Source organism: Helicoverpa armigera, chromosome 15 (assembly GCF_030705265.1).
Source record: "Helicoverpa armigera isolate CAAS_96S chromosome 15, ASM3070526v1, whole genome shotgun sequence".
Lineage (NCBI taxonomy): Eukaryota > Metazoa > Arthropoda > Insecta > Lepidoptera > Noctuidae > Helicoverpa > Helicoverpa armigera.
Window position 1 is genome coordinate 544944 of NC_087134.1, and position 15998 is coordinate 560941.

The 15998-nt window shown below is 36.0% G+C and overlaps 1 protein-coding gene across 1 annotated transcript in view; it reads left to right on the top strand.

Annotated features, from left to right (window-relative positions):
* Positions 1–820: 820 nt before the first annotated feature.
* LOC110376305 (transcription factor SOX-12) overlaps positions 821–15998 on the top strand; it is a 97446-nt gene continuing 82268 nt past the window's right edge. Inside the window, exon 1 of the mRNA XM_021334729.3 lies at positions 821–1420. Within this exon, the coding sequence (XP_021190404.2) occupies positions 1301–1420 (120 nt within the window). The 5' untranslated portion in view covers positions 821–1300. The remainder of the gene's footprint in view (positions 1421–15998) is intronic.

Consider the following 15998-nt stretch of genomic DNA (forward strand, 5'->3'; position numbering starts at 1 on the left):
GGGCAAATTGCCGGGTGTAAACTTGAGGGAAATGGGAATATTTTTGGGAAATATCTTCGTTTTATATAGTTAAGTAAATAACTGTTTTAGCGACCTCATTTATTTAAAGGACTGTTGTAATTATGATTGTCAGTTAAATTAAGCTAAGTACAATAATGTGGAGTACTAGATATTACGTTTAATTGCTTGATCATAACATAGACAAGCCTTTAGCACTGATTACGTATATCGTTTAAAGTGCCTAATAAAACGATGGAAAGAGAACATAAATGTTAGTTCCTAGGTCTAATAGGTAATAGTTTTATGATGTTTCAAACAGATTCTTTAATGCGGTATTCCTCACTTTTAGTGAAGCAAATTAACTTATTATGTTACCATTTTTCAAGTAAGTACATGTTCTCATATTATTTTGAAAAAGTTAGTTCGACAGTAGTTTAGTGTCAAGAAAATAAAGAAACATTTGAAAAGCAAAAGTAAACCTAATTCAAAGTTTCCATAACCATAAAACGTAGACGCTGTCCCATTAGTCGGTTATCGCATAAAAGTTTAATAAACATAAAGTTTACGGGAAACAGTTGCCAACACATCTTCATACTTACGTAAAACTCCGAAATAAGTGTTCATACATCTAAAATTTGCATTTAAAACGGCCACCGTGGGCTGTGGGTTACGGTTAGGCGGCCACGGCTCGTACCGCGACCGGTCGGACCGGCGCGGCGGGAAGCGCGGAGGAAGCGTGCGCTTCCGCCGGCCGCCGGCGCGCGAGTGCGACGCGGGGGGAGGGCGGGGCGCTTGCGCGGCGCGGGGCAGGGGCGAACAGCTGAGCGCGCGGGTATATTGACAGCACGTTGCCGCTCAGTCAGTAGGTTCTCTGTCACCGCGGAGTGCGAACGTAGCCGCATAAAGCCCACACCACTCGTCGCTCCCGATTGATTATGACACGATCGCCCCGCAGTGCTAACTGAACTGCGGTCGGGACACCGCTAAAATTATGACTTTTGGACTGTTCGCCGGCGACGAAGATAGTAGCAGATATCTCGTTCTAGAAGAGAAAGCTTTTAGGATAGTGTCCAGGTACTGGGAGGTCTCAGGAGTTTCGTCCGCCGAGAGGCTGCGGTTCGGGAACAAACAGAGGCTCCTTGTTGCCCCATTTGGACTGTTATAAATATTTTATTAAGAAACTTATGAATTTTTTTTGGACTCAAACAAATTAGTCTTTTAGTGTTTTTAAGTGCAATAGGTGAACTGTGTTTTTTTGTGTTAAGTTTTATTTGGGGTTTATTTTTTTGGATAAACAAAAATGGTGCCCCAACAAGTGTCGGATGTGAGGTCCCTGTCGCCGACGTCGAGTGGAGTGCCCGTGTTCGGCTCCCAGCTCGTCGACAAAAACTCATCAACTCCTTACACGGATGCCACTCAGGTAAGTCCAACTACAAACTTTTTCAAAGTGATAAAAGTGAAAACTACAACTCCCAAACTATTAAAAAAAATCTAAACAAAATAATAAAGTTAATTCGGGCAATTTAAAAATGAAGTTTGAAAAGTAGGTTCAAAAAAACATGACAACTATAAAAATCAAATGGATCAAAAAAATAACGTACACGCGAACAAATATAAAAATTGGTAAAATAAAAATAAAAGAAGGTATCCGAAAAAAAATGTATCTTATTTTCCATGACGGATAAATTTCTAATTTCGAAACTACGCGACAAAATAATAAAATCGAGTAACAAACAAAGTTATATCAATCGTAAAAAAATACCCTGAATCAAGGAAATCTTATCTAAAATTATATCTATCAATAACAAAAATATTTACGCACGAACTCGTAAAAAATGTGCGAATCTGTGACATACGCACAAAAATATACTAACTGTAATTCCTCGACAAAAATATACAAAAAGTAACGCGCAATATAATTTTATCGCTCTGAAAGTAGTCAACACATGGCTAAAGGATATATTTTGTAAACACATTGAACATGACGTGTAAGACTCCACTATTACCTATAAATAACATTCAATTAAAAACGTAATTTAACTAATCGGAAAATGTGGTCAATAAATTCTGTCAATAAGTCTGCTACCTACATTTTCGACCTACAGGAAAAAATACTAAATTGAAAATCATACCTAATAAATAGCATTTTACAATTCAAAACAATGTTACAATCAAAATAATAGGCATTTGGTCAAATTAATTAAATTTCTGCTAGGCTGGTGTGTGAACGCTAGTCCTACAAACGGCCCATTTAACTTAAACAATTTGTAATTTCGGTGTGTTGGTTGAAAAGGGTTAGTCCCCTATTATCTTGCGAGATAATCGTAATAAACATTCATTGGCCGACGCGGCTATTACCGAGACACTGAAATTCAATTCGCTGACTAAACTGGTTACTAACGAGGAGTAATGATGCACAGACATGCGATCCGAGAGACCCACTGCAATAAAAAATCCCACGTGGTGTTAAAACGTACTTAAATCTAAAATTTTAATCCCGGAATAAAGTTTTCAACGAGACTTGAGACATAAATTGAACGCTCGCATTTTAGGGTCAGAAATATTCTGGCAAAAAATGTTATTGCGAAAGACTCGACAATAATGGACTTAATTTTCATACAAATAATACTGGATTTGTAACGATATAGTTGTGATGACACTAAGTTGTGAAATAAAACTTCCAAGTACCTATAAAAATAAAACTAAAGCCTCTCGAAAAAAATAATTATTCCTCGTTTACTAGGTATGAGAAGTTGTTTGATTTTAAACTCCTAATTAAATATTTCAATACATAAGAAAATCATAAGTAGGCTGTAATACTATAAAACCTTGGAATAAGTGTTGAAACTTTAAAGTTAATATTACAAATTCTCACATTTGAATATTATTATTAAAACCTTGAAATACAAAATAAAACGTCCATCACACGTGCAATTGTTAATAATATTGATTACACCTATAATTAAAACGAGAATGAACTTCAAAACGTCTGGGTGACAATATTAATTAAGCAAGCGATGAATTACTAAAAATTGTTGTGAAATATGCTACAAGTCACGTAAAGAGATTTCCACAAAACCAAGATTAACGATAGAAAAGGCTGCAATAAATTAAGCGACCGTGAAATAAATGAGATGGACACTTGAAAATATAAATGTTTCATAAAACTCGGTAGCCGGTAATGAATAAAATAAAGTATCGTGGCTCAGGCCGGTGATAAATCCGCTGCACACACTGGTGACGCGAACGATACGAAAAACACGGCCGGGAGCAACGACACCGCAACACATTTATGATTTTTTCGCATTATCGCATTATAAACAGCGGCTCACGCGATATCGTATGAAATGAAGCTATACCAGTCAAAACAATCAATAAAATAAAAAGACATATATTAAGGCCATGCTGTATCCATGAAATGCGTCGAGCGGAGAGTGCATTAACATTTCAATGTCAACACGTAACAATGTATTTTTAGTCATCCGCTGGGCGAGCGAGTGTTTCTCGAGAGTTCATACACTGCCACTCTCGGCGAGATAACCTCAGCTCGCGCAGCTTCTTGCCAATCAGATACAAGGAAATACAACGTATAAACGTGTGTCGTTGCTAATATAAGGAAACGATTAACAGTATCATTGCAATATTTAATTGTACTGATTGCGCGCAATTACCGACATTTCTGTCATCACGACTTATTGAATATTGTAAAAAATTACGATTGTTTAGATTCTTTTATAGTAGCTGATATCATACGTCGGGTCTATGACTAATTGCTTCTGGCAAAAAGGGGTAGCCCATGGAGAATTAAGTTGTCTTAAAATCCGCAACCGAAACGCTAGAAAAAACCATCTTCGTCAATTTTTTGTTAGGTAATAATTATGAAATCGATATGCTTTTATTGGCCAAAAAAATGGACGTTAAAATTTAGCTTTTGGTTGTTGCAAAAAAATGCAAAATTAACTAAGGGCGGAGCTTTGGATCATTATGTAGCGAGCGACCGACCGGACTGGCTGTGTTATTTTTTGTTAACATTTTTTGTCAGACGCGAAGCTAAGAGTACAGCAACAGTTTTGTTACACAAGGTTATCTATCGTACTTTTATTTAGCCGTTGCTATTCAACGTTCTCTACTTATTTAGAAAAAATGTTTCACCCGACTTTGGTGTTTGCGGAAAATTGGATTTGCACAGTGTAACGTGCCTGTCTAATTTCCAGATATTTTTCCATTATTCTGGTTAAAACTGCTTCGATTTTGTCTCGTGCAATTGCATTAGTTTTGCGATTAACGGTTTAATTCCAGACACGAATGTAAAAAGCATGAAGTCCATTCAGAAGCACGTAGAAGCACGTATCATGACTATATTCAATATAACGTTCGTAGTCGGACTGTATCCCATTACCCCTTCATTACGAAAAGCATAAAACTCGCACAACTTTACTCCGGCAAGCACTAAAAAGCGATTAACGTAGTCATTTGCATTAACGCGAAATCTTTGAAACAATTTACATTGAGTTCGTAGAAAAAGTGTCGTACAAGTAGCGAGGCAGCTTCGTGTCTCCTCCCTATAATGTCGACGTTACAACTGCGGCTCACGATATGCAGGCATTTCAAGAATTCTCCGTGTTTGGTATTTCGAGTTCAACCCTAGAATAAGGGCTGATAACGTGATTTGTGGAGCAAACGTTTTTTGTTCAATTTGTGTTTTGACAAATGAGAAACTATGTTGATTTCTTCCTGTGTATTGTCTTTTCTTAGTATTGATCGTCACGCTATTTGTTTGAGCGAGTAATTCTTCTTTCCGGGTGTAGGTCTTCAAATACTACTACTAGACGCTATTAATTCTTAAGAGGATAATAAACAATTTCATTAAATTCAATGCTACATTTACTCCTTCCTCTGTAGTGTCGAGTTCTGCTATGCTTTAAATCAGCAAAGCCACCCAAAATTTTAATTACCATAGTTTACACTAAAACAGTGTTGGCAGCTGAAGCAAATCAGCATTTGATTGTGTTCAAGCCACTTGCAATTTGCAACCCGTGGGTGTTTTTAATACCACTATTATAGTTGAACGTTGCTTAAGAATAATCTTGACTTACCTGCCTTTAACCAACAATAATCTTTATTTGTATACTTATATGGAACAATTTAAAGTAGCCTTTCCTTAAAGAGAAGGATTAACGTGATATCGTTAGGAGTAATATGGGTGAAATTATCGTACTTATTCGGTTGTTTGGCTAAAGTAATATTATGGTTATATTTTTGTCGTTAAATTACGCCTTTGCAGTTGATAGTTACAACGATCTTGCTCCATTACTTAAATGTAACATAAATTATATTCTAGAAATCACTGAAGTAAAATACAGCAAGTAATAAAATAGGTCTGAGAATTCTAGCATTACTGGAGCGTAAAAAATAAATTCGTTAATTGACTTTTTTCGCGTCTCAGACCAATTTTAACTAATTTGAAAATTAATTTGTTTTCGGACCCTTTATTTTGGAATAGTAATATTTAGGTTCTTCAGAGAATTTTAATGGATTCCAGTTTCTTTAATAATTTTCTTTTCTTTGAGTTTTTCAAGCTTCTTCGTAAGCCGATTGTTGAAACTCCATTTGAAGTAAAAAATAGTGTTTGGTTTTGAGGGAATTAATTTTTGTGTACCTATAATAATATTAATTTTGTGATTGAAAATGAGTCTTTCAAAGAATCTTAATTAAACAAACCGTTAATAACAAAATGTAATTTAAGTTGCAAAAATTAATTTCAACCAGCCCCACACTAAAATCACCCACAAAATCCTCAAACCGCAAATCTTTTAGAACCTCATAAGAACGTAAAACTTCATCAACAATCCGCGATATACGTTATACATTAAACCTCAAGCCAAAACTAGATTCCTGGCGAAACTCCCGCATGAAAACAGAAAGTCTGAAGTCCAAATAGCTATAAATTCGTTGGGCTCGCGATGACGGCGGCTGAAGTCGGAGAAACAAAACTGCTGCACAATCTTTGGTTCGTATTTTCCGCTACTATTGTTTGTTTCCTTCCCAGTTTTTTTGCGATAAGTAGGGTATTTTTCATTCGGCACATATCTTGCTGCGGTCGGTATTTTCAGTAAGTTGTTACAACTATGTTAGGTGTATCAAGAATTGAGATTTCTGCACTTGTAGTAATGTATCCTTCTTTTTCACCCAGACTTTTAAACCTTATCTCTAATCTTTCTATATTTGTCTCTGAATCGTCAGCAAGTCATGTATTTACTAAGATCATTAAAATTCGAGCCATTTCTTCCTAGACCATTAAAATCAACAGCCAAACAAAAATAACTGTTATCACTTTCGTCAGTAATTGCGAAAGTCACGACTATCTTATCACATGCAAGTAAATTACTTTCTGATAAAAACCGAAAATTATCAGCATTATGGTAATCATTGTTATGTTTAATTTTGTCAGCTGTAGCTGCTAAACCAATCTTTCCAAGAATCACTAATGTATCAGTAGACTGGTAGACTATTTTATTATTCTTTGAATCAGTTTCGAAAAGTTTCTCTCTCTCACAAGCCTATTCGAAACCCATAAATTACACCCCAAACATAACTCTTACCGAAATTTCATCACATTTACAACCCTGGTTAATCCGAACCGTTAAACCGAAAACACCGTACCCGGAACTTAAGCCTTAAATATTCAGCAGCCTTCAAAACGTTAAAACGCCGTCATTAAGCCGACGGAACTCTAAAAACGATAAAGTTTACGACGAACCAAAGGACGACACTCGATCCCCGACACTTTCGAAAAAAAGAAACTCGAATGCTAACTTCATTTCCCCTTTATGATTTTTCGTAACGAACATATGTTATTTTTTGTCTGTAGGTTAGTCGAAGGTTATGATTAAGGGGTTGTTTTATATTTGTTCTTTTATATTTAGTTAAATAAATAATATTCGCGTAGTTAATAATTCCACAATGAGTAGATTCCACAAAAGTAAATATATCCACTGTATCTACAGTAAGAAAGCTAGTCCTGTTTATTTATGAGAGAAGTCCTATCTATTTTCCTCCGTAACGTAATTTAGATTCGACGCGGCACCACCCCACTCATCCAATCCGGTTTCCTTGATTCCCAAATCATCTTCGGAATTAGTTGGTAATCCTCATATAATTCCAAGACACCCTCGCATCACAATAACAGAACTATTGATCGTTAGCCGCGTAAGTGGTCGACGGCTCCAAACTTTTTGTTCGTCCTTCTATTCAATTGTGAGTTTTAATCGCGTTACTCTATTAACCCGTGGACAGCCCCTTTATACAATTAGCTACTTATTGACTTGGAAAAATCCTACTCTCTTTTAATCTAGTTTTTTGAAAGTTGGCGACTTCCAGCACGTTGACACAGGATGCTCCTCGCTTTTTGGAAAGTTAGCATTGACACCGGTTGGAGGCGTTTTACTTTTAGAAAAGTATCTAACTCAAATTTCCTGTGTGTTAAACTTTTAAACTTCAAGCCTTTGGGTATTTCTGGAATGAAATTATACTTGTTACTTAAGTTTAAAAAAATGAATATAAAACGCTATGCAAATAGGGTTACTATTACCGAGAAACTCTTCTCGACGTAATTGCAATTCTAGAACGCAACGTTGTTTCTATTAAAAGGCTTCCAAGTACAGCTTGAAGCACTCGTGAGCGAGCGAAATGAGCTTAGAGATCCTTGCATACATTAAGTTGGATTTAAGTCTAGTCTAAGTGAGGAAGACCTCTGAACTTATAGGTGCGATTGTCCAACCGTTGACCCTGAGTCGTCTAGACAGACTTACTGGTCTGGTCTGGAATTACTTACGGTTTCCTGCCGGTGTAAAAGGAATGAATATTGTATTGTATCGAATTGAACACGGAGCACGATATACTATCGATGAGTATAAATTCATACCTCAACATAACTCTGCTCTTATTTGTTGGAATTTCTCTGAAGTATTGTGTCTTTCAATTGCATTCGATAAAGGTTCTCATAGCTACATTGTAACTTTAAAAACTACTTTGAACGTGGGTACTTGAAAGAGCTTCGGCAATAAATACGAGCAAATTGAACCTAACGTTAAATTCGTTCCATTCCCGTAAAAAGTAGTCAATGCCACCTTTTTTCCTTTTTATACAATGTGGGTACAGAATTTAAAACGACACCAGCAGTAAACGTCAGCAATAAAGTCTGCCTTAAGCAATCGCATTTCAGGCCCAAAAGTCAGGCGAAAACGGAGAAAAAAAATCGTTCAAACATTTCAACTGCTGTCGTGGAACAAATCGCTCTTTGCAAGCTCAACGTTTGGCTTGAAATTTAAATAGCTTAAAAATAGCTTGAAAAAACAGCATCGGCTGCCGAGGCATTCGCATGATTTATGCCTTCTGTAGCGTGACTATGAGGAACGGCCGGGTAGTTCGTAGAATGCCGGCTAAATTAATCGCTTCGTATTTGGCCGTGTGAATTATCAAAATTCCTTTGGGTCTAACTGAAATAACGGGCGACTAGACTTTCATGAACGCCATAATTTATTGGGGGAACATGCAAATGTATTTATCCAGCGCGAGTCTTTGGAAAAATATGTGTAAGCTTGGTTAGGCTCGCCGGAAATTTATTGCCCTGTCTTCGAACCTGAATGGGTTTTAAATATAAATTCAAGAAAGCTTGCAACATCGACAATCCTGGCCTTCATCTATGAGCTGCGAATTAATAAATCAAAGTGTAGTGGAAGATTTGATATTTTTTCTTCCGGATTTAGTTCTCAAAGTCAAGATAGGTCACAATCAGATTCTACCTGACCAATCCAATTATTTCATAATTCACCAAACCTCTTAACTAGTTGTAAACCTATAATAAACAAAACTAAAACATCAGGCATTTTCGTGTTAACTACAACTAATGGTGATTAAATTACTTGTCCTAATTATGTGTTAGCAGATAACAAAAGAGCTGTTGCGTTAATGGTACTGATAATAATGATACTACACAGTTGGGATTATGCTCTAGATTCGTATGAGCATCTGTTTTTGCCTGGACTCCTGTTAAATGGGAAAAGTTGCTGATGACGTGTTGAGTTTTTGAAGATCACCCGAACCAGTTCTCAAGTTATCAAAACGTAGCTGAGCACAACCAACAGAAACCCGTTAAAAATGATACCGCTAAAGTGTTCTGGATCTCAATTTGCAGACCTTTACCATTTTCCTCTGCAAAATTTTACTAAAAGTTAGAACTGAAGTTACTCACAGCCTCATAGCGGCTTGAAATTTACGAATTGCAGTAGCGACTTAGCCAAAGTTAAAGATCAAGTACTACCTCACCCCGCTGTGTAAATAGCGCAAAGTTTTCTTATAAAAACGGTACCTAACGATATTTAACATCTTGCACTTTGCCGAACTAATCAGGAACTCAGAGATATAATAATATCTTCTTGGAAACTTGGACGTTCTTAAAAACAAGTTATAACATGATTACTTGCTGATCGACAGTTTTGCGATGTTCCGGAAAAATGTTCGTTTGTACGTTATTATGGTTCGTGTAATAATTTGCTGATTCTGGAGCTGCTAATAGATAATCGACTTCTAGTGTCGAAGTTTGTTTAGGAACAGTTCTTGTAACATTATTATCTGGCTAGTTTTGCACGTCTGTAGTAAGTACTAAACTAGTTTATTGAAGAAGTATTAGTACACTAATTCAAGTTATTATTGTAGTTCGGGTCATTTATTAAGAATCTTATTTCTTTCATAGTCGGTCAAATGAAAATGACCATCCTTTCTGCCTATACCTGAATCAAACATAGCAACAGCTTTGCTTCTATCAACAAACACATCCAAATTTAACGAAGTACAATTAACCTGATCGTTATCACCGGTTACTAAACTCGGCCGTGAACTTTAAACAATTTTTGGCTAACCATTGATCTAAACGATAACAACTATGCTGTAATCATATTGAATTGGATTTTTAATGCAAAGCGATACCATGTACATTAATTTGAATATTTAATGGATGCTGTATATGGTGCATAGATTTATATCTCACATTTTTATTTGCATTTGACTAATTTGGGAAGACATTTAGATTTATCTTTGTGAAACTGAAATTAAAATTGTTAATAAGTTTAATGACATTTTCTGCCAGTCTCGCAAAAAGTCTAATTTTAATGTTAACAAAAACTAAATCTAGTTTAAAAGTGACAAACGATTACAAAACCGTTGATCCACAAAAACAGCATGATATAAAGTTCAGTATAATTTTCACTAAATAAATAACTGACATAATAATGAAATATGATGGCATGATTTTCACAAGTTCTTGCACTAATATTGAGTCGTTAAACTAATAACTGAGATGAACTCATAAGTTCACTTTTTGTTCGCGTTTTGTATACTTTTTGTTCACGTTTCTATGAACTAATCAGCTGGTATTAAATGAACATTAGAGGTTATACACACGTCTTACGAAACTCTGGTAATGACTTGTCATGTAGGTGTTAGATGCCTTCTATTTGTGTTATAGCTGTTTTAATCATAAATTTATGCATTATTGAGGATTAATTTATTGCTTTATAAATTAACGTTACTCCTACTTGCATTTCTGTGCATTAACCTCTTTATCAGCATGTGCTTGACATTTTTAAACATCCCGTTTAGAGCATACTACATCAATAGTATCTACAAGTATCGTCTACTAGAATGCACTGAATAAAAAATTGCAAGCTTAGCATATACTTTTGATCAAAGGGTGGATCATTCTCTAGATCCGTCTAAATACCTGCAGTAACGTCTTAAAGCCGGATTGGCCTATTTCCATCGACGGCATGATGTCATCAAATGCAGATAAGTTTGAATCGAATCAGTAACACTAGAAAACATCCGCTGGGTGACGCGTCCGGAAGACTTATGAGCGCACGCCTGTTATCTTAAGTGGTTTGTTTCACTAAATCTTTGGCTTAGCCATGCGGATGTGAGATTTAAGTTGTGCAGTAACTTTGTTTAAGTTAAGTGATAAATACAGTCTTTGAACATGCTTGCATAATTTTGGGAAATCGTCCAAAATTTCCGACTAGTAAGCAAGAATATTTTTGATGTCTAATACTAAGTAGGTATTTCTAATCACATCAACGGAAGTTTTGAATGGTCGTCAATAGCAGACTACGCAGTTCGGCACAAAACTACTGAAATAAAAGACCCCTCGAAACTCCTAAAGTCATAAACCAAGATGTTTATTAGACCCAATTCTGGTCTACCAGTTGTCACCCTACTCCGTTCCACCATCAAAACTACACGATCTACTGAACTAAATCAAGAACAACAAAAAAACTTGCACAAAAAACTGCAACCGACACTCAAGGAAAAACCAACCTTAGTGATGACGTTACAGAGTTGAATGTACCTCGAGCTAGAAGCCGGCACAAGGAAGCCGAAGCAAAACTTGTATACAATTCAGTGCCCTTGAACTTAAAAATATTCGAGGCGAGCTGTTCAAATGTGACCGGTGTGCCTCGAGGCACTCCCGATATGGCTAGGGTGAGGTTTTCACTGAACAACATAATAATATTCCGACGAGTATTACTCAGAAGTTTTAATCCACTACGGAAAGTGATCGAAAGCAAGTCTGAAGAGAAAAAGTTAAAGATGCGACACTGCCACTCATTTAAGAATATACTATTTGTGTATATCTATTTTCAAACAGATCGTAAAGTAATATTAGTATCAATATAATTGATGTTCATCTATTATTAACTTTACATTTTAGAAAGGTCACCGAAAATGAAAACAACTTTCTAAATATAGAATAAAAATGGAATCAAATATTGAAGCATTTTAAACTGGCTTCCCAATAACGACGCCGTAGCACTTAATTACACATTCAAGTGCTAACACTGTTCTCTAATTGATGCCTCAGACATATATTTTACGATCTTTGTAACGAGCGGAGCAATTAAATATTTAACGTTAAATCCATTGTTAAAAACATCTAATCCTTGTGAATTAATTGAAATACCTAAAGAGAACATTAATGTCAAAGGTTAGGGTGTGATGAAAAATGAGAAAGAAAATGAATTCGGATTAGCTAGCTGTATAGCAATTTGCCCAATCAGTTTTGATTGCAAGGTGGATTAATAGGGTCTACGGTTGGTTCATTAGCTATTCCAATGTGAAATCTCATAATAATACAGTTGAATACAATCTCAATGAATATTAAAAATAATAGCCATGATCAAAAAGCTACAGTTATTTTCGGAGAAATTTTCCATCATAGAATTCGTGCGGCTAAAAGGCACATACATTTTTATGAAATGAATGGTATGTTTTGAAGTAAATCTAGAAACATTATGAATTAAATCCACATCCAGACATACAGATTAGTTGGCAGTCAGACTCACCTTTCATCCTACGGAACCCGAAAGGTCGCGACAAACCGAATCTACATTCAGACAATCTCCGAGATATGTAGATGAGATTCAATGCTGACGATTTATGAAGAAAGCTGAACGAAATATGGCAGCGAGTCGACCGTTTTCATTGAAACTTTTTTACAACCTCCCCTTTAGATGGCAGATAAAATTGCAAATAGACGGACGGAAAAGGGAATTTTATGTGAAGGTGACTTCACGCTTTTTATTTTTTAAGGGGAGACGGAGCTGTAAAGACGGTTAGTGAAAACAAATTAAGCTTGAACGCTCTGATATTGCGACGTAGGTTGCTTGTTGCGATTCAAAAGGTTTAGCTGACTCTGATAACGCTGTGGACTTGGTAAACGATATGATCTTAATAGAGAAAATAAATCTTAATAGAGAATCATTTTCATTTAGCTTCACAACATTCTGCTAAAGAAATGAAGTTGATTTTCTATCAGTTTACACGTGCCTAAGTCACTAATGATCCTTGATGGTTTAAACAGAAGTCACAATTAGTGCCAATGCGTTACTTGAATCCACATTAGGCATAATCGTTTGGCATTCGACCTGCATGGAATGATAAACAGCTGATTATGTTCTATGTTCGAGTTTGTTTGTCGAATGCAATTCTGACAAGCGACTGCGTTATATCAAACTCCATATCAGCTTTCAAACTATTTTATTAGCGTTCTCCGATGTTATGAGTACAAAAGGACAAAATGGAGTCACAAAATAAAAAGGAACCTTTATCTTTAAATCAAGGGTATCACAAACAGGTTTTAAAGGAAAAAAGCCAAGCCAAGCTAAGAAGTGACTTGTTACAGCCATGTTCGCTAATACACGACCAATATTTGTTCTGGTGCCAACTCTGGGAGGATTGGACGGGGCTCGGGACGCTCTAGTGAGCAAACAATGTTCTTTAGATGCATTCTGTTTCAGCGTTCGGCTCGTCTCGAGGGGCTAGCGACTAATAGTGTTAGTTCGGAGTGCGTTTATGGTATATGCAATTTGGATGGAGAAGTTTTCTTGGAGTTTCGGGCGGAATTTTAATGGTAGCGAATTAGATTGGGTTCTTGTTATTCCGTGTTGTAGAAGATTCTCTTTCAAATATCTTATTGATAGAATTGGCTTCTTTATAAATAATCTCATTACTATAGTGAATATAAACTTAGAAAATAAATCATATCGCTTACAATTTCATTCCATCTCAAGCATTACCATTAAAGATTCCCATAATGATATAACCGACGTTTATAAAAAGCGTAATCTAGTAAAAGTAAGTAATAATATTGCTACGGCTATAAAAGCGCCATTATTAATACCAAACGGACTAAAAACACACGCGGGGTTTGGGCACTTGAGAGCACTTGGCAATGTAACTGTTGCTACATAGTTTTTATTAAGCGCATGTGAGCGATAAATTCAAACATTTACTTCGGACGGAAAGTTCACTTTGTTTGGCGTAAATAAAAAGTTCCATATTAAATGACAATGTACCATAGTTTGGACTTACATCTGCAACTCAGGGCTGTTCGTTAATTTTCAAGTATGATTTAAATACGGCTTTATTATTTTTGACGTCGATAAGTGTTGATTCATCAAGCTCGAGTGGCCTTTTGTTTTCAAATAGATTTATTTGTTTGGTTCATTCCACTTACTTCTTAACTATTAGATTGTAGCTGTACACGTGTTTGTATTATTCTAGTCATACAAACTGGTTTTCTATTTAAGTACGTTTAACAATATAAAACGTTTGTTTATCGTGCTTGAATTGAAAAAAAACTCGATAGTCTAATTTCTATTGATAAATGCAAAAAACGTGCAGTTTTTTCTCTCAACCCTAGAGTTGATTGGGAGCATCTGGCAATGGTTTTACGACATGCAGCTGATGCATCGGGCCGCGTCAGACAGCCAGAGTTTCCTTGGGACGGCACAGCACCGCCTCTGGGGATCTATGCACAACTTTGGCGTTAAGAATTGTGTGATATGAATTCACTATGAGATGTAGTTTCTGCTGTACTATTATTTGATTTTACAATCCAACAGCAGAAAGCGGTCTAGAATATCAATTTGTTTTTGTGTCTGCAACTTAATGACAATAACAAAGTTAATTATATCAATTATGCACGGTTAATTACATAGACCCAAAAGAAGCAAACAAAGTTCGTGTTCTACTTCGGATTTCGACCTTCAGGCTGTAGGCTACATCACAACTAATTTCATTTAGTCCGAATCTTAGCAGCCAAACTTAACTTTAATCCATCACATACTTTTTTCGTTTATTCTGTTTTCGGCACCAAGTTGTTTGTTTGCAGCCCTTAAGCCACTTGATTCAACTTAGCTTACAAGTTTCTCATCCGTTTTACGTATCCAGGAATTTCCTTTTATTAAAACTCGTTGCCGGGCATTCGCATTTGGGACGGGGTCAATGAGTAGTGATCCGACATCCCCGACTGGACTATTACACTACTTGCTGTAATTGCTTTGGGAATACCTCGAGATTCGTATCAGATGTTTAGCGTAACATTTTAGGGACCCTGGCCGAACATGTTTAGTGTAACAACGTTTTAGTCACCTGGATATTTACCTCGGATCACATTTTAGTAAATGGTGCCGTCTTATTACTTATTTAGAAGACACAGAACGCCATTTTATTCGACCCCAACATGCCGCTTGCGTTATTTATTCATTGATACACTCATGTATATTTATTTGTACAAAATTGGAAAGACATTTACTTACGGTATCTACGAGTATATGCGTCTTATTATCAGCTCGAGCAATTGACATGGAAATGTAAAGAGATAATATATTCACAAATAACTTGCAATGAATTTATTTTAATACGAATGTGATCTAATTCGAGCTGATGATATGAGGTGGAACAGAAAGTAGAAGATTACCGGTGTAATGATAAAACAGTTGATTAAAATTACGCAATCAAGGGGAATAGTTTGCAAAAAGTAGTATTAGGGATTCCAATCACGTCGTAAGCCAGAAGTTAGCTGAAACGAGATCGGCTCAAAAGCGAAGATCTTATTGACTGTTCGGTTCGTACCGGCATCTATTGACTCGGTAATGTCTCCCATTTCCGAACCAGCTCTCGGAATAAGAAAAGTTGGTACAGGGGAAAAGAAAAGAGGCCTTTTCGGAGCGCACTAAACTTAATAGGTACCTTTGATCTTGCAACCCAAAGTTAGAATTAACTGGAACAAAGACACTGACCATCTGTTTAGGAACCCAAAGAAGCGAGTAACTAATTTCAAGTTTAATGAGAAATACGCTTGAAAGGAATAATTCAATTTTCTGTATTGTTAATTTGTGTGTTCGCTACAGCTTCCAGTTTGGGATTAACAGGATTCCTACTGAAGAGTACTTTATTGAAACGCTTTGTACCATTGTTTGATTGTGCTGATACAATTTTCATTAAAGCTTTGAGTATAATGCGGCCTATTTTAAAACAACTTTCTATAATTAAATCAGTGGTTGAAATTGGTTGGGTCTTCTAATTCAATTTTATTTACTCCCAATTGTTAAATTATTTCTTGGTTACTATTAACACTTATCTAGCCACATTTTTAACAATGA